The following is a 19,020-nucleotide window of genomic DNA, read 5'->3' on the forward strand; positions in this document are numbered from 1 at the left end:
TAAGTTGTACCTGTTTATCTGCAGTCTTCTCTTCTCTACAGCATTTTAAAGTACAGCTTGTCTGAGGATTTAGAAACAGGGGGCAGGAAGCTGAAATTACACTCTGCAGAGCTCAGTGAGAGCTGATTGGAGGGAAAGGACACACCTCCCTTCACACAGCAACAGAGCTGAGGCTGTCAGTCACAGGCTGTGTGCTGGAGCTCCCCTGACACCTTTTTTCTCATGGTGTCAGGAAAACCTGTGAAAAGTGACTCACGATGACAGCAGAAGAACAAAGCAGCGGACAGAAATGACACTTAAAAGCCCTGGCTTGAGACAAGTACACACTATAGAGGGACATGCTTTGTTCATATTTCATGTCTGAGATTTACAACCACTTTAACATAACAGAGCATGAAAATGCTTAAACGGAGTAACCACCCCTTCTGCCCACCCCTTATTCCGGCCCTGCCCGTTTTATCAGCCGAATATCAGAGATGGTGGCGGCTGGAAGCTGTACCAGATCGATAGGGCTCTTTCACATGGACGATCCGTATGTCCGTTTTTCATCCTTCCGTTTTCGGATGAAAAACGGACATACATGTATCCCTATGGAGCGTCGGATGTCAGCGGTGACATGTCCGCTGACATCCGACCCGCTCCGATTCGAAAAGTGTAACGGAGGAAAGCCCTACTTTTCCGTCCGTTTTCGGATCGGGTGACGACGGACTCTACGGTCCATCATCATCCGATCCCCCATAGGGGAGAGCGGCGCTCTGACAGGTCCGTCACTGCATAGTGTGCAGCAACGGACCTGTCATCTTCCTGCTCGGCGGAGCGATCCCCGCTGAGCAAGCGGGTGTTCACGGGGCGAATAATCACTGATCCGCCCCGTGTGAAAGAGCCCTTACTCCTATATAGAGCCGTATGCATTCAGGGACATAAACCCTGAATGTAGGAATTCTGTGTTTGGGGGTGTAAGTCCCTGAACGTATACAGCCCTAAACTTGAGTACCACTCGGGTATCCAGGATCCAGCTGCTATGTATTTTAGTCTGCAATGAAGAGAAAACCAGGACAAGGAGGAGAAGTAGATTCTGAAGCAGGATTTACTGTAGTCCCATATCAGGTAAAAGCCTACAGCAATGTTTCCAGACCCAAGTGGCCTTCCTTTTCTGCTTGAGAGGCTGTTGGCAGTAGGACTAGGCCCAGCATCTGTGCCCCTTGGGCACTCAAACACGGAGATTTGACATGGGCAGGCCAAACTGTTCATGTGAATGTAGTCTTAATTGGCCAAAGCTTTCTTGGCCATACTTGAGAGTCACAGAGGTGCACATACTTTTGCACTCTTGTGACCCCGATTCAGTTGACAGCAGGTTAATGTCCCCCATTAGCTGACGTCACAGAGCCGCTCCAGACTCTGGAGGGAACCCAACAATGTTGGGATCCGCCCAGGTTTCTGACTTGTCACTGGCTCAGGCTCTCAGTACGCTGGGCATCAGCCAGAGTTTATGGTGAACCCTGTGTCACTCAAACCCTATCCCTACTTGTAACAGTTAAAAGCTGCCAAGTGAATTGAATATTCCACCATACCATACTTTTATTTTAGGTTTCAGCTTCCAGCCAATGGTAATCTAGATCAGCGGTCTTCAAACTTTCTAAACATAAGACCAGTCTACTGTCCTTCAGACTTTAGGTGGGGGGTGGAGCGGACTAGGGCCAAAGGGAGTAAACTGTGCCCCACCCTTGGCCTCAACGGAAAGGCACTGTGCCCCACCCTTGGCCTCAACGGGAAGGCACTGTGCCCCACCCTTGGCCTCAACGGGAAGGCACTGTGCCCCACCCTTGGCCTCAACGGGAAGGCACTGTGCCCCACCCTTGGCCTCAACGGGAAGGCACTGTGCCCCACCCTTGGCCTCAACGGGAAGGCACTGTGCCCCACCCTTGGCCTCAACGGGAAGGCACTGTGCCCCACCCTTGGCCTCAACGGGAAGGCACAGTGCCCCACCCTTGGCCTCAACGGGAAGGCACAGTGCCCCACCCTTGGCCTCAACGGGAAGGCACAGTGCCCCACCCTTGGCCTCAACGGGAAGGCACAGTGCCCCACCCTTGGCCTCAACGGAAGGCACAGTGCCCCACCCTCGGCCTCAACGGAAGGCACTGTGCCCCACCCTCGGCCTCAACGGAAGGCACTGTGCCCCACCCTCGGCTTCAACGGAAGGCACTGTGCCTCACCCTTGGCTTCAACGGAAGGCACTGTGCCCCACCCTTGGCCTCAACGGAAAGCACTGTGCCCCACCCTTGGCCTCAACGGAAAGCACTGTGCCCCACCCTTGGCCTCAACGGAAGGCACTGTGCCCCACCCATGGCCTCAACGGAAGGCACTGTGCCCCACCCATGGCCTCAACGGAAGGCACTGTGCCCCACCCTTGGCTTCAACCGAAGGCATTGTGCCCCATCCTTGGCTTCAACCAAAGGCATTGTGCCCCATCCTTGGCTTCAACGAAAGGCATTGTGCCCCAAGTGTCGGATAAAGGCAAAGGGCCACAGTCTGAAGGCCGCTGATCTAGCATATTGCTAAGTGCAACAGATTCTCTTCTGTGCATATTATAATCCTGGCTGCATTCTTTACAATTTGTGAATGTTTTACCTCCACAGAAGGCACAAGAAAATGTCACTGAAGCACTACATTGAAAAGTATTGTCTATATAAAGGTATAAAGGATAAAAAGAAAAAAAACAACATTCCAAAAGATCAAGTACAATGTAAATGATCACAGAAGGGAATGAAGTTTGCTAAACTTGTATAACAACGCCTACAGAGATCAAGTAGAACTAGTTAAAGCAGTAATAAACCAAAAAGCAAACATCATATGGCAGTTTACCAATTCTTAGATTTCTTTTATTTTTTTACCTGGAAATCTGAAAAGGAAGTCTGTTTTTCACCAGAAAAATCTGTCCTGCGGATGTAGCAGTAGGCCCTTAAAGTGGAACTGCAGTACATCTAAGCACCACAAACTAAAAACGCTATTTAATTTGTTTTTAATATTCAAAGCAAATTCACCCATCCATCCATATCTCCATGCTTTATTTTGTTGAGAAATCACTTTGAAAAACACCTCCCTAGCATTTCTAGCCAGGGACCATCTTGAGTAAGGGCAGATGATTTATGAAGCATTTACTTCCTGGTGTCCATCTGCCCCAGGCGTGCAGGCAGGAGAGTATGCCTAGCTGAGAGTAGCCCACCTGAAAGACCTCTAGTATGGATGACATTTCCCTAGGCCAAAAACCAGGAAGTAACTAAAGAAATGTAAAAAAAAAAAAGTTTAAAAAAGACAAGTAAATTTGATATACTTTTTTTAAATTTACGAATGCTAGCAGTATAGGGATTAAAAATAGTCAATGTTAATTGAGAGAGTGAAGTGATCCTTTAAGACACAACAGCTGGGCTAGTTCCCCAGCACCTAACCTGCGGGGATCTGCACAGAGCCAGGAAAATTGGTAAGCTGATCCTCGCTGTGAATCTGGCAGTCAGGACATGTCATGGACTGAGGAGGGAAAGCTACTGCCAATGCCAGCCTCAGTTTAACTCATTCAGCAACAGCTGGAGAGACAATAGAGGAGTCATGCTGAGCATCAGAAGGTCTACACCAAGGTGCATCACCCTATGATAAATACTTGGCCCGTCTCAGACAATAAATGCGCACACGTGAACCCGTCTACAATTTATCACATCAACCGCCCAAGGCTAAAAAGCTACATATGCTTATAGAGCACAATGGTTTACATATTTGCTTCCACCCACTTTTAAGGCCACAGATTGATCTTCTGGGCTGGGTAACGATGTGTCTACATTAACACTTGGTAGAACAAGTTTAATATAAGCCATGCAACACCATGAGCACACATTCCCCGCCCCGTCCCATTTTACAGGTGCTTAGGTCAGGCGCACCCACATAGCCAAAGCTTGGATATTACTTACAGCCTTCATTGGCCTGGTCTTCTAGAGTCTCTACACATTAGTGTGCCAGCCAATACTCATATCTGCATGGTACTGCAAGAGCTGCCTGAGTGGTAAATCATTAAGTGCACAGTGCTTTATATGTATTGTATGTATTTTACAATTATTCTCGGGCCAAAAAAAAAAATTTCAGTTTTAGAAATCGATGAATAACAATTCAGATTCAGAAAAAAGAGCTTCTGTAAAACAAGGCAAAAGCCCACCCTACATCAGAGTTCCCCTTAGAAATTCCACCCTAACATCAGGGTACCCATCAGAGCCCCCCCCCAATAGGTCAGGGTTCCCATCAGAGCCCCCTTACATTAGGGTCCCCCATAAGAGCCCCCTTACATTAGGGTCCCCATCCTAGGCCCTTCACATTAGGGTCCCCATCCTAGGCACTTTACATTAGGGTCCTCATCCTAGGCCCTTTACATTAGGGTCCTCATCCTAGGCCCTTTACATTAGGGTCCTCATCCTAGGCCCTTTACATTAGGGTCCTCATCCTAGGCCCTTTACATTAGGGTCCTCATCCTAGGCCCTTTACAACAGGGTTCCCATCAGAGCCCCCTTACATTAGGCTCCTCATCCCAGGCCCTTTACATTAGGGTCCCCATCAGAGCCCCCGTACATTAGGGTCCTCATCCCTGGCCCTTTACATCAGGGTCCCCATCAGAGCACCCCCATATGTCAGGGTACCCACAAGAGACGCCCTTACATCAGGGTCCCCATCAGAGTCCCCGTACATTAGGGTCCTCATCCCTGGCCCTTTACATCAGGGTCCCCATCAGGACCTCTCTTACATCAGGGTCCCTATCGGTACCTCCCTTACATGAACGTCTCTATCAGAGCCTTCCTTACATCAGGGTCGACATCAGAGCCCCCTTACATTAGGTTCCCCATCAGAGCCCCCTTACATTAGGGTCCCCATCAGAACCTCCCATACATCAGTGTCCTAATTAGGAGTTCCACCCTAACATCAGGGTATCCATCAAAGCCCCTTTTTAGAGCATCTCTTACATCGGGGGACCCAGCAGAGCTTTCCTTACATCGGATTTCCCATCAGAGCCCCCCTTAGCTTGGGGTCCCCATCAGAGTCTCCCCTCACATCGGAGTACCCATCAGAATTCCCCCCCTTACATCAGAGTCCCACATAGAATTTTAATTTTAATCCGGGCACCCCCCATCAGAGCCCCCTTACATTGGGGTATCCATCAGAGCCCCCTTACATCAGCCATAATGGGCACTGATAGGCTGCACTGATGAGGCGGCACTGATGGGTGACACTGTTGGACACTTATTAGCAGCACTGATAATCAGGACACTGATATCAGCTCTCTTCTCCTCTCCCCATGCTGTCAGCATGAGGAAAGAAGTGCTGATAACTGGCTTCTAATTACATCTGTGATCAGCTGTGATTGGGCACAGCTGATCACCTCTTTACCTCAATCTGTGCTCAGCGGGCACGGTCACGGCAGGTCGTCATATGACAGCCTCCCAGAACTAGCCATCTATGCTGTAGCCCTCATTCAGCTAAAGCGCGGTTGGCATGTGGTTAATATTGCTTTTAGGCCTGGTTCATACTAGTGCAATTTCAGATGTGACCTGAGTCACACAGAATCACATGACAATGGAATTCACTTTTTTTTTTTTTTGAAAAAGTGTTCTTTGCTATTTTGGCATACCACCCAACTTTTGAACTTCAGAATGAGGGACACTTAAGGAAGTAACCTTGCATAGCGCGGTGCAGCAAATGTGGGCGTGGTCAAACTTCTGACAGTGGGAGGAGCTTACGGGGCATCATTAAACAAAACTTGGGCTTCCTTGTACCCATAAAATACGCTTTTATTATTGTTCCACAAGCAAAAGTCTCATGGATACATACAAACCCCAGCACATTCATTAAAAAAAAAAAAAAAAAAAAAAGATAAAAGCATGCAGTATTTGGAATGCATTACGTACAGGGTTCTGGGATGAGCTATGTACAGAGCGCAGGGTTCTGGGATGAGCTATGTACAGAGCGCAGGGTTCTGGGATGAGCTATGTGCAGGGTTCTGGGATGAGCTATGTGCAGGGTTCTGGGATGAGCTATGTGCAGGATTCTGGGATGAGCTATGTGCAGGATTCTGGGATGAGCTATGTGCAGGATTCTGGGATGAGCTGCGTGCAGAGTGCAGGGTTCTGGGACGAGCCATGTACAGAGTGCAGGGTTCTGAGAAGAGCCATGTACAGAGTGCAGGGTTCTGAGAAGAGCCATGTACAGAGTGCAGGGTTCTGAGAAGAGCCATGTACAGAGTGCAGGGTTCTGAGAAGAGCCATGTACAGAGTGCAGGGTTCTGAGAAGAGCCATGTACAGAGTGCAGGGTTCTGAGAAGAGCCATGTACAGAGTGCAGGGTTCTGAGAAGAGCCATGTACAGAGTGCAGGGTTCTGAGAAGAGCCATGTACAGAGTGCAGGGTTCTGAGAAGAGCCATGTACAGAGTGCAGGGTTCTGAGAAGAGCCATGTACAGAGTGCAGGGTTCTGAGAAGAGCCATGTACAGAGTGCAGGGTTCTGAGAAGAGCCATGTACAGAGTGCAGGGTTCTGAGAAGAGCCATGTACAGAGTGCAGGGTTCTGAGAAGAGCCATGTACAGAGTGCAGGGTTCTGAGAAGAGCCATGTACAGAGTGCAGGGTTCTGAGAAGAGCCATGTACAGAGTGCAGGGTTCTGAGAAGAGCCATGTACAGAGTGCAGGGTTCTGAGAAGAGCCATGTACGGAGTTCAGGGTTCTGAGAAGAGCCATGTACGGAGTGCAGGGTTCTGAGAAGAGCCATGTACGGAGTGCAGGGTTCTGGGACGAGCCATGTACGGAGTGCAGGGTTCTGGGACGAGCCATGTACAGAGTGCAGGTATCTGGGACGAGCCATGTACAGAGTGCAGGTATCTGGGACGAGCCATGTACAGAGTGCAGGATTCTGGGACGAGCCATGTACAGAGTGCAGGTATCTGGGACGAGCCATGTACAGAGCGCAGGATTCTGGGACGAGCTATGTACAGAGCGCAGGATTCTGGGACGAGCTATGTACAGAGCGCAGGATTCTGGGACGAGCTATGTACAGAGCGCAGGATTCTGGGACGAGCCATGTACAGAGTGCAGGATTCTGGGACGAGCTATGTACAGAGCGCAGGATTCTGGGACGAGCTATGTACAGAGTGCAGGGTTCTGGAATGAGCTATGCTTTGGTGCAAATCCATCATGGTTTAGGCCCCACAGAACATGCAAACCAAATACAAAATGCAATCAAGTTGCACTGTAGTGTGAACCAAGCCTAATGCTGAACTCCAGCTATGATCTGTATTGCATAATTACATTGGTCCAGCTTGGCACAGTGTAAGTATGCATATTTTATACCTGATGGACTGATGTGGAAGAAAACAATCACTGTAGTAGTCAGCGCTACTACAGTTATCACAACAATCTTTCAAGTCCTGTGCCAAGTGGCTTCCCATCTACATAGTGCCCACTGGGGGTCGCTCTTTCAGCACAGCCACCATTCACAAACAAAAACAAAAACAAAAAAAAAAACACCTTGCATTTTTTAAATGGATGCAAGGCATTGTCTGATTGGACAAGACAGAGAGGCAGGGTGGTGTTCTCCACCTTGTCCAATCAGAGGATACCTTATATACAATGAATAAGATATCATGTGAATGGCGGCAGCGCTGAGCGAGCATATATGGTCTCCCATATCAGTGACACCAATAAGAACATTTCATTCTGCTGCAGACCGTCGCCCTATTTGCAGCCATTTCTCTAGCCTGAGCCGAGTGTAAATAGCAAATGACTTCATTCAGAAGACTTTGCAGATTGAAGGGGATCAGACGATTTGTTCAGAAGATTAAGTGACTTCAGTGTTGTATTCATCAAGCTGCAGGATAGTTTACATTGCTGGTAATGCAGAGGATCCCTGACTGTCCTACACTAGTCATCACCAGCCCAGTACCGCACTCCTGTCCCTGAAGCTCCCTTGGTGTCATCGTGTACAATGCAGGGCTGCTACTGTGGAACTAAACTCTCTCAATCAACAAATATTTTCAATCCTTATATTGTTAGCATTAGTAAAAAAATAGGAAGGTATATTGCATTTACTTGTTTTAACCACTTCAATACTGGACACTTTCACCGCTTTTGTTACTAGTCCAATTTTCAGCTTTCAACGCTGTCACACTTTGAACGACAATTGCGCGGTCATGCAACACTGTACCCATATGGAATTTTTATCATTTGTTTTGAGACAGATAGAGCTTTCTTTTGGTGGTTAATCACCACTGGGTTTTTTATTTTTTGCTATATAAAAATGGAAAAAAAGGTTTTTCTTAGTTTGTTATAAAACTTTTGCAAATAAGTAATTTTTTTTTCTTTAAGTGGTTGTAAACCCTTTACAGCCACTTCATACTAGAGGCAAGCCTATAATTAGAATAAGGCTTACCTGTAGCTACACTGGATATCTCCTAAACCTGCATGGTTTAGGAGACATCCCTGTATGTGCCGACGTCATCGGCACATGCGCACTCAAGCAAACTGTACTGTACAGTTGTACTGTGCCGCTACCGATGGCTCCCGCCTGCTGCTGGGGCTTCGATCTCAGGTAGGTCATTCATAATGAGCTAGTATAGCTTGTTATGACTTTGTCTTGCAGGTTTTTTTTTGGGGGGGGGGTTTAATAGGGTTTACAACCACTTTAACTGATGGGCACAGCACTGATGGACACCGATGAGCGGGAACTGATGGACACTGATGAGGCGGCACGCTGTCTCTGTGAGCGGAAAGGAGCGCCAATAACCGGCCGTTGCTTCAGTTGTACTGTTTTTTTTTTTTTTTGCGGTTTTTGTTAATAAGGTGAAGGCATTGAAGAGTTGGCCCAGGCCCACTTGCTCCTATTATATACAATCCTGACTTCACAGCCGACCTTTCCACCCAATTGCATTGGGAAGGATGGCCATACAAACAGATGAAAAATGAACAATTTTTTTCAAAGTGGCTCCCTGATTTCATATGAAACTCTCCAAGCTAAAATGCTCAACTCTACCTTCCCATTCCGGACATATGTGAAGTTAAGGTGGTTGTGTACCCCAATTTGTCATTTTTACCTACAGGTAAGCCTATAATAAGGCCTATAATAAGACTTACCTGTAGGTAAAATTAATATCTCCTAAAAACTGACATCAGCGGCGCATGCGTTCTGAATGCCCGGCTGAAGGTCCGGCAGACGCTTGCCGGGAAGGAGACTCAGTGCGCATGCACGGGAGTGACGTCATCATGGCTCCGGCCACTCATGGCGCCAGTGCTGCGAACCTGGAAGAGACGCTGAGGGCAAGATGTCAGCTCCCTCGGCATGGACCGAGCTGCAATATGGGGGCTTCGATCTAAGGTAATTATTTCTTGATTGGACTAGGCCTTTTTTTTTTTTTTTTTTTTTTTTTTTTAAGATGTGCGGGTATACAACCGCTTTAAGACAATTTTTCAAACACCAAAACATCCATCCAGACTGGCATAGAAAAACACACGCCATTCAAAACCTTCTGTATTAAACCTTCCCCACAATCACATATAGTGTCCTTCATGTATGCTTTACTATTTTCCAACCAAGAGGTGTAAACTAGCGGACCATGTCTAAAATGGGAACAAAATCTTAACAATCTTACAGAAGAACACTGGGATGCAGTGGCAGCTGGTGCTCAAAATTTTTTGGGGGGGCGCAAACAAACTGAAAAATTCTGAAAAAAAACCCCATCAATTGCCGCCACTGTGCCCATCAATCGCAGCCACTGTACCATCAAGCATCCACTGTGGCCATATCAAACGCTCCCACTGTGCCCCATCAAACGCTCCCACTGTGCCCCTATCAAACGCTCCCACTGTGCCCCTATCAAACGCTCCCACTGTGCCCCTATCAAACGCTCCCACTGTACCCCTATCAAACGCTCCCACTGTGCCCCTATCAAACGCTCCCACTGTGCCCCATCAAACGCTCCCACTGTGCCCCTATCAAACGCTCCCACTGTGCCCCTATCAAACGCTCCCACCGTGCCCCATCAAACGCTCCCACTGTGCCCCTATCAAACGCTCCCACTGTGCCCCATCAAACGCTCCCACTGTGCCCCTATCAAACGCTCCCACTGTGCCCCTATCAAACGCTCCCACCGTGCCCCATCAAACGCTCCCACTGTGCCCCTATCAAACGCTCCCACTGTGCCCCATCAAACGCTCCCACTGTGCCCCTATCAAACGCTCCCACTGTGCCCCATCAAACGCTCCCACTGTGCCCCATCAAACGCTCCCACTGTGCCCCTATCAAACGCTCCCACTGTGCCCCTATCAAACGCTCCCACTGTGCCCCTATCAAACGCTCCCACTGTGCCCCTATCAAACGCTCCCACTGTGCCCCATCAAATGCTCCCACTGTGCCCCATCAAACGCTCCCACTGTGCCCCATCAAACACTCCCATTGTGCCCCATCAAACGCTCCCACTGTGCCCTATCAAACGCTTCCACTGTTCCCCCATCAAACACAGCCACTGTGCCATATCAAATGCTGCCAGTGTGCCTCCCGCCCGCACTTACCCTGTCTCGGTAGGACAGCTCATTGATGTCTTCTCCCATCCTCTCTTCCTGTCCTCTGCTATGATTGGAAGCCCGATAGGCATCCAATTACAGCCCCTGTCCTTTCAGCCAATCAGGTGACGGGTAACAGATCCGAGCACCTGAATGGCAGAGAGGCGGTTTAGTGTTAGGAAAGTGGATATTCATTCGCTTTTCTAACACAGCTGAGTGACCGGCGAGCGCCCAGCATGGTGCTCACTGGTCACCTTTTGTGATGCCTATTAGAGCCTATGGCTCTAATCAGGCGTTTAAAAAAAAAAACAAATTGCCACTGTAATTCAGGCGAGGGCCCCGGGCCACTAGGGGGCCCCATTAGGGTTGCCAGCCTCAGTAAAACCAGGGACAGTATGTAAAAATCTGTGTTTTTTATACATCTGTCTCTGAAATGTCCCTTACCGACGTCCTTTTCGTCTAAAAATCCCAAGATTATAGCTGCCCCACCTCTCCAGTACCTTCTCAGCCAATAGAAACATGTCTGTGTATACTGTGTGATTGTATACTGTGTGTGTGTGGGTTTGTGTATACTGTGTGATTGTATACTGTGTGTGTGTGGGTTTGTGTATACTGTGTGATTGTATACTGTGTGTGTGTGGGTTTGTGTATACTGTGTGATTGTATACTGTGTGTGTGTGGGTTTGTGTATACTGTGTGGCCTCATAATCTCCGATTGCCCGGGGGCCCCACGAGTTGTCAGTCCGCCCCTGCCTTCCACAATCCTTATACCACAAATCCCTACATCTTGTAAACACAGCTAAAAGATGCACCCCACTGAAATGGAACTTTTCTACCCCACTATCAATTTCAGATTGGATACGTTATGTTCATCAAACAGCTGAAATGGAAGAGCTGATACATATAATGATAGACGACCCCTCCAAATTCAGTAAAACATGGGCATGTTGGATCCACTACTCAAACTCTTTACACAAAGACCACACTCCTTGAATAATTAAACAAGATTTATTGGATATAACTTGCTCTTTTTCATGACCCATCTGCACCTCACTAATAGGAACCTCAAACCACTAGGTTGTGGAAAACACAAATATGAATAGACCACTTGATCTAGAAACATCCTTCAAAGACGATTTGTTTACAGAGTCAACATTCTAATGATCTTTTTGTACAATTCTCCTTTAAGGGGGCGTGACAGAGTATGTCTCTCCTATGCCTACATACTTTTGCTAATAGGTGCCCCACGTTCTCATCTCAAAAAGTTCGGAGGTATGAAAAAAAAAGTCCAGTAAATATGACAATTTACCAGCCTGTTCCTTTCCTGAATGAACACAATGAGTGATCGGTACAGATCACTCACTGTGTTCATTCATAACTGAAGCATTGGCTGTATGGGGCCCCATGGTTTATAACAGCAGCCAGCGGCATTGCTAGGTCTACAAAAGATCTGGGGCTAGAGCCCATAGCAGCATAGTAATGAAAGTCATACGCTTGGGCGGGCATACACATGTATATAGGTGTGTATATATATATATCCCCAGAGAACCCCTTTTACATCAGGGTCCCCAGAAAGTGCCCCCCCTTACATCAGGGTCCCCAGAGAGCCCCCTCCTTACATCAGATTCCCCAGAGAGCTCCCCCCTTACATCAGGGTCCCCATAGAGCCCCCCCCCCTTACATCAGGGTCCCCATAGAGCCACCCCCCTTACATCAGGGTCCCCATAGAGCCTCCCCTCTTACATCAGGGTCCCCAGAGAGCCTAACCCCTTACATCAGGGTCCCCAGAGAGACTCCCCCTTGCATCAGGGTCCCCAGAGATCCCCCACTTACATCAGGGTTCCCAGAGAGCCCCTTTCATATTAGGGTCCCCAGAGAGACTCCCACTTACATCAGGGTTCCCAGAGAGCCCCTTTCATATTAGGGTCCCCAGAAAGCCCCCCCTTAAAATCAGGGTCCCCAGAGTCCCCCACTTACATCAGGGTCCCCAGAGAGCCTCCCCTCCCCTTGGTGACCCCTATAGAGACTCGGAGCCATGGGCCCCAGATTCGGGGCTATAGCCCCAAAAGCCACTCCCTAGCAACGCCACTGACAGCATCCCTGCTTACAAGACTTTACATATGATACACAATTGTTGAGATTTACTAAAACAAGTGCAGCTGTGCATAGTAACCAATCAGTTTTAGGTTTTATTCTTAAGCTTAATTTAACAAACTGACGTTAGAAGCTGATTGGTTACTATGCACATCTGCCCCAATTTTAGTAAATCCCCCCCAATTGTTTTAGCTGGTTACTTTATGCACATATGGATGCCTAGCCCCTAAAGATCACAAAATAATGACTACTCTCCACTTCAAGTAGCCAAAACTGAGCCTCACTACAGTGTTGGGAATGAATATGGTATATATGGGGAAGATCAATGCTTCCGTTATAAAAAGCAAAACAAAAATGGTGTTGATTTGTACACAAAGCCGGCTCTTGGCCCGGGCTCCGTATCGTCGGGTTTCAGTTGGACCAAAGTCTGCATTTTACAGTTTGCTCAGAACCCTTTCAAATGGTTTGCAAACAGCCAAACCCAACAGACCTAAGGCATGTGACTGAAGAACAATACACATCCTGTTCACCCGATTGCTTAACGGATGGCTTCCTGGTGTACCAAGAGCCTCGCCTATTGATTGTATCTGTAGTCATATAATCAACCAAGCCGGTTCTGTCGATGTATCAACACCGGGGTCACTAATTTAAAGCCATTGTCTCCATTTCTATTGAAGGTAAACAAACAAAATTCAAAAGATCGGGCTATGCAGTCTATTTGGCAATATTCACACATAATGTAAATCAAGCCCAACCTAATGGAGACTAAAAATCCTCCATTGCAATTTGGCTGCCCCCCCCCCGCACTGCAAGGGTTAAACTGATTGTAAACGATCACCTTGTAAAACCACCCATTCAGTTTAAAATAGAAATGAAAGGCAAAACATTTTTGTACAGATAAAAAAAAAAAAATTATAAATACCTTTTTTCCATTTTTCTTTATAAGCGATTACATTTCCTCGGGTCTTTGCTGCATATGAGTTGGGGGAGGAGAAGCAACAGTACACTGAGCTTCCCAGTGACAAGCTGTGCAGGGAGAGGGGGTGTTTGGACAAGTCTGATCATTGGAGGAGAGCAGCCTGAGTTCCCAGCACAGCTAGAGAACTGACCACGGTGAGCTCCCCTGCTTAGTGTGGTCAGTTTTTAATAGGAAAGCAGAGGGACTGGCAGGAAGACCAGGAATTTCACATAAAAGGAAGCAATACAAAGAGAACAGGATACTTTCTCATACAAGTATATGGTACAGCAGGCACATAACTTGAAATGCTGGGGTAACAAACACTTTAAATGCTCATTTAGATCCAGGGGACGTGCAAAGCAGTGTAACTTATCCTATTCCCCGCTCCCCTATGCTCCATCGGTGGACTGTTCCTTGGCATCTTCACACCCAATGGAGGGCCAAGGACTCTGCATTGGACTTGTTTATGTAAGAGGACCTGCTACTGCGGTTGTTGTTCTGTTTTAAATGTCGCTTTATCCATTGACGTACCTCCTTAGACCCGGTCTGTCTGGCCAGTATCATGGACAGTCACCGACTTAGCACCAAGAAGAGTTGCAGCTGTTATAGCGGCAAAGGGTGGGCCAACTCAATGTTGAACCCTACAGACTAAGAAGGCATTAAAGTTCACGTGGGTATAACGGCAGGCGTCCTAATACTTTTGACAATATAGTTTATGTATATTTCTTTTTTAACCTGGACATATTTTAAAGTGTATGTAAAGCCAAGACTTTGAGTTTTGGTGTTTTGAGGAGTTAGAACCTCTGTTTTTTTTACTGCCTACAGAGGAAGTCCTTTGAAGCAGACGTAACATGTAAGGGGGGAGGGGGGCTGAGCTACAACCTGTGACATCATCACGTGGCCATGTTGTTTTGGGTACTGTGGAGTGGTGTGACAGAAATGGAACTTTAGCTTTTGTTTATCTGGCTTTCAGAGCACTCGGAGTGCTCTGAAGATGTGAGCGTTTCTAATCCTTTAGTACAATTACATGTTATATACAGAGAGCATTATTGGTCCTAGTCTTTGTTTTCACATGCTAATATATATATATATATATATATATATATATATATATATATATATATATATATATATATATATATATATATATATATATATATATATATATATCTCTATATCTATATCTATCTATTTGTGGGGTGAATGCAGTCAAGATGAGCAGCACGCTTGATATTCGGTACTAATGATTGCCCTGGGGGTGGCAGAAAGCTCATTTTGACCTCATAATATATCTAGGGGGTGAGCAGTTAATCTCAGCACTAGGTGGATGCACACATGGCACAATAGATGCATGACCTTTGGAGGATAATAGTACATTACATACACGCAGGTGGCTGGAGGCACAGACTTTTTATGGGCTATATTTCAGTGGCGGTCCGTCCATTAGGGGCGCACGGGCGCCGCTCCCCCCCTATCCATGCATCTGGCCCCTTTAATCTACATGCAGGGAGCCGGACGCATGGATTACAGCAGGGTTTTTTTTTTTTTTTGAAGCATGTGATTAGAGCCAGAGGCTCTAACAGGCTTAAAAAAAAGGGTGGGCTCGGGGCGCCTTGCACTGCGCCCTGAGCCCCCCCCAGTTGTGCGATAATAGCGAATGAATATTCGCTATTGTCACATTGATCCTTCTCCTGGCCAGTAAGCCTGAAAGGACAGGCGATCCTATTGGATGTCTAGGAGGAGGAGGAGGAGGAGGGAGGAGATGCGCGGCCACCTTGACAAGATGCACGAAAAGCCGCTGTTCATCGCCCACGGGGAAAGCGCTGCTTGCTTGATGGGGTAAGTGCGGGGCCAACCCAGGGGAGGGCGGGCTGTAGGTGTATTGTTTGCCACCACCAGCTGCCACTGCTATATTATGCTATGGATAGTGAGTGTTTTAAAGTAGAACTATAGGCAAAACTTTTTTTTTTTTCCAATTGACTAGAGTAAGGGAGGGTTATAACCCATCAGATTTTTTTTTTTCGCCATCTGTGTCCCATTGTGAAGTTTTCCCTTCACTTTCTGTCCCATAGCTGTAAACAGGAAGTGAGAGGCAATCCCTGCAAATTAAGAAAATTTCTTGGGGACCCCTGGTCACTAAAATGAATTCTTCCATTGGAAGGTTTCCCCTCTATTACTTTTCTGGGGACAACCCAAAATTTGGGATTTTCTTTTACTTTCACTTTCAATGATAATGGTAAACAGGAGGACAAATAGAGAGGGGGAAACCCCCTAAGGGGGGGCACAGACAGCAATAAATACTTTTTCGTTTGAGTTTTGAGGAGTTAGAACTTCTTTTTTTTTATTGCTGTCTGTGTCCTGGCTGGAGAGATTAACCTCTTCTCTATTCTTCCTCTGGCTGTTGTCACCAGAATTAAAAAAAGGGGGCAAAAGTGGTTACCAAAACAAATATAGCCAAAATCTTCAAACTCAAACCACTTGTTTTGGTGACATCCAAGAGAGGATTTCCTTTACTTTCTTTAGGGGTTAAAAGTGATGGGGATTTTCCCCAAACCTAAGGTTTTAACCATTGTTTCATTTTGGATGGAGTAGGCAAACAAGAAAAAGTTTTGGTTTTAGGTAAACTTAAAGTGCTCCGTTACCCCATTACCTCAAATCTCTTATCACTCAAGCTGTCAGACATGACTTCCCTCTGGAGCAATTCCAATATATTCTTATCTTCGTATTTGTCGTCATCCTCCAGCTCGTCCTCTTTGGTCTCTGAGTCTGTATTTTTTAGATCAGTATCTGTAACTGTAATTTCCATATGGACTCTGTTTTCGTGCACCCAGGTACTGCTTTCTTTTGAATGTTTAATGTACTCCCTCTGTCTGTGGGACATTACCGGAGATGAATGGCTGTTTGAAATGGAGGTAGATTCGATGGTGCAGTCTGTATAATCCGTCTCCTCCTCGATGGTACATCCAATCTCCATCATATTTGGCACGGAGACGCTCATCCGATCAGTAAGGTGCCTTTTTTGAATGTCTAAGATCTTACGTGAGCTCCTCTTGGTACGCTTGACTGATAAGTTCTGAAATAAAGGACGAGTCTTTTGTTTCAGAGACCCCCAAACTGATGGCTTATCCCACTCCATGGCTGCCAAAACTGACACAACTCAACCGCACCTTCTGGATTTTATTTTCACCTGTAAGATCATAAAAACAAATGAGATATATGGCAGTGTACAAGGAGGAACATATAAAATAGCTGTATATTAGACTGATGGAAATCACAAGAGCACCATCTTGTAGACCAGTGGCAACAAGAACACCATCATGTAGACCAGTGGCAACAAGAACACCATCATGTAGACCAGTGGCAACAAGAGCACTATCATGTAGACCAGTGGTTCCCAACCTCAGTCCTCAAGTAAAGGTCATGTTTTCAGGATTTTACTCACCTTGCATGGGTGCTTTAAATCCATGTCAATGGCTTGGTATATATATATATATATATATATATATATATATATATATATATATATATATATACACACATACATACACACACACACACACACACACACACACACACACACACACACACACACACAGAGATTTACAAACCATGGCTTGTTGGGATGGGAACCACTGATGCAGACCATGTGCTCATGCACTGATAGGACATGTATCTTTCTGGGAGTCCTTACGAGAATGGGGGGAGGTGTCCATGTCACTCAAATCTGTTGAAGGGTTTCCTAGGAAAACTGATAAGTTTGCACACTGATCAAGGCTTACTATTGAACAGCATCAGAGCTGGTGCAGGTGTCAACCTGAAGACCCGGAATGTGCCCAGAAATAATACATGCAGGCCCCAGATATCACTCTGAAGTGGGGGTGCATGTTGATTGGTTGTGTTCTTATGTTGGGTCACGATTTAATCAGTGGTACATGGATGGTAAGAAGGTTCTTATGAAATGGGGTTTTGCCAGAAATGCCTTTTTTAGCATCAACTATTGACAAGTTGGTGGCTCATTTTTCCTGTTATGGTTTGGTGATCATGATAGGTCTATTTTATTTTATATTTTAATATCATTCAGATTTTTATTCAAACATAAGATACTAATAACATTATATAACTTCACAAGGCCAGTTTCATTTGTTTAAGGCCTGTGTCAATCAGCTTTTTTTGCCTTTCAAAAAAAAATCTACAAGAATGCAAAACCCACTTGAAGCAGCTTAAATGCAGTTCTGATGAGATAGTCAACTGTAGGTCAAAATGAACCCTGAAGGATCTCAGTAGCATCTCAAACAGATGGCAGTGACTCAAGTTCAAAGTGGGTCATAACAGACCCTTTAAATAACAAACATCTTCTATACTAACACACAAACGCTGTTCCCAGGTTGAGTATGGCCTCATATTAAAGTCAGTTACTCAAAGTATTAAAGCCACAAAATTGGCAGCCTACAGCAATCTCTCAGCACCATCTTCCTCAAATTGGAAAACACAACAGAACATTTGGAATTTGATGTCCACCCTATTATGCCAACCTTTCTTGCTGCCTTTGCAATGATCAGTTCTACATACAGCTATCAGTCAAATAAAATAGAAGAAAAATAAAAAAACTATTACGTTTTATAAATAAGAAAATAATATGGAATCAATCTTTCCTAAGAAAAAACTAAAATCCAAATATCAACTTTGACCTTAAAAGCCAAATATCAACGCTTGGCATGACCTTTGGACTGCAAGAAACTTTAGGGTGACACTTTTCCATGGCCTATGACCCAAGAACATGTCATTTATTTATTTTTTTTTATTTATTTTTTTTAAATTAGAACCATGCTACACAAACCAACACATTGTTGCCCAACAAATAAAAGAAAGTGATATAAAAAAACAGATCATTGTTTGAATAAATTATTCTATTTGACGATTTTGACAGCCATTGCTGTGTTGTTTTTAGAGCTGCACGATTCTGGATAAAATGAGAATCACAATTTTTTTGCTTGGAATAAAGGTCACGATTCTTGGCGTCACATCATCTTTTACATTATACAAAACATTGGGCTAACTTTACTGTTTATTGTTTTTTTTTTTTAATTCATTGAAGGCTATTGTTTCCCAAAAAATTGCGCTTGAAAGACCACTGTGCAAATAAATGGTGATATAAAATATTGCAACGACCACCATTTTATTCTCTGCAAAAAAAAAATAAATTATATATATATATATTTATATTTATATTTATAAGGCATGTGCAATTCGTTTCGTTCCGAATTCGTTTAACAAATTTCGACAAATTCGTTAATTTGGGAATATCCGAATGAATGAAAACCCGTTTAACGAATTTTTTCCGAACATTCGTAAATTCGATAAAATTGGACATTCGTAAATTCGGGCATTCGTACA

At 45.5% G+C, this 19,020-nt stretch overlaps 1 protein-coding gene across 2 annotated transcripts in view; it reads right to left on the reverse strand.

Moving 5' to 3' along the window:
* MCTP2 (multiple C2 and transmembrane domain containing 2) overlaps nucleotides 1-19,020 on the reverse strand; it is a 337,462-nt gene that overhangs the window by 214,811 nt on the left and 103,631 nt on the right. For both annotated transcript variants that reach the window (XM_073618403.1, XM_073618402.1), the window contains exon 2: nucleotides 16,277-16,813. In XM_073618403.1, coding sequence (XP_073474504.1) covers nucleotides 16,277-16,762 — 486 coding nt within the window. In that variant the 5' untranslated portion in view covers nucleotides 16,763-16,813. The remainder of the gene's footprint in view (nucleotides 1-16,276; nucleotides 16,814-19,020) is intronic.

Source organism: Aquarana catesbeiana, linkage group LG03, assembly GCF_042186555.1.
Source record: "Aquarana catesbeiana isolate 2022-GZ linkage group LG03, ASM4218655v1, whole genome shotgun sequence".
NCBI lineage: Eukaryota > Metazoa > Chordata > Amphibia > Anura > Ranidae > Aquarana > Aquarana catesbeiana.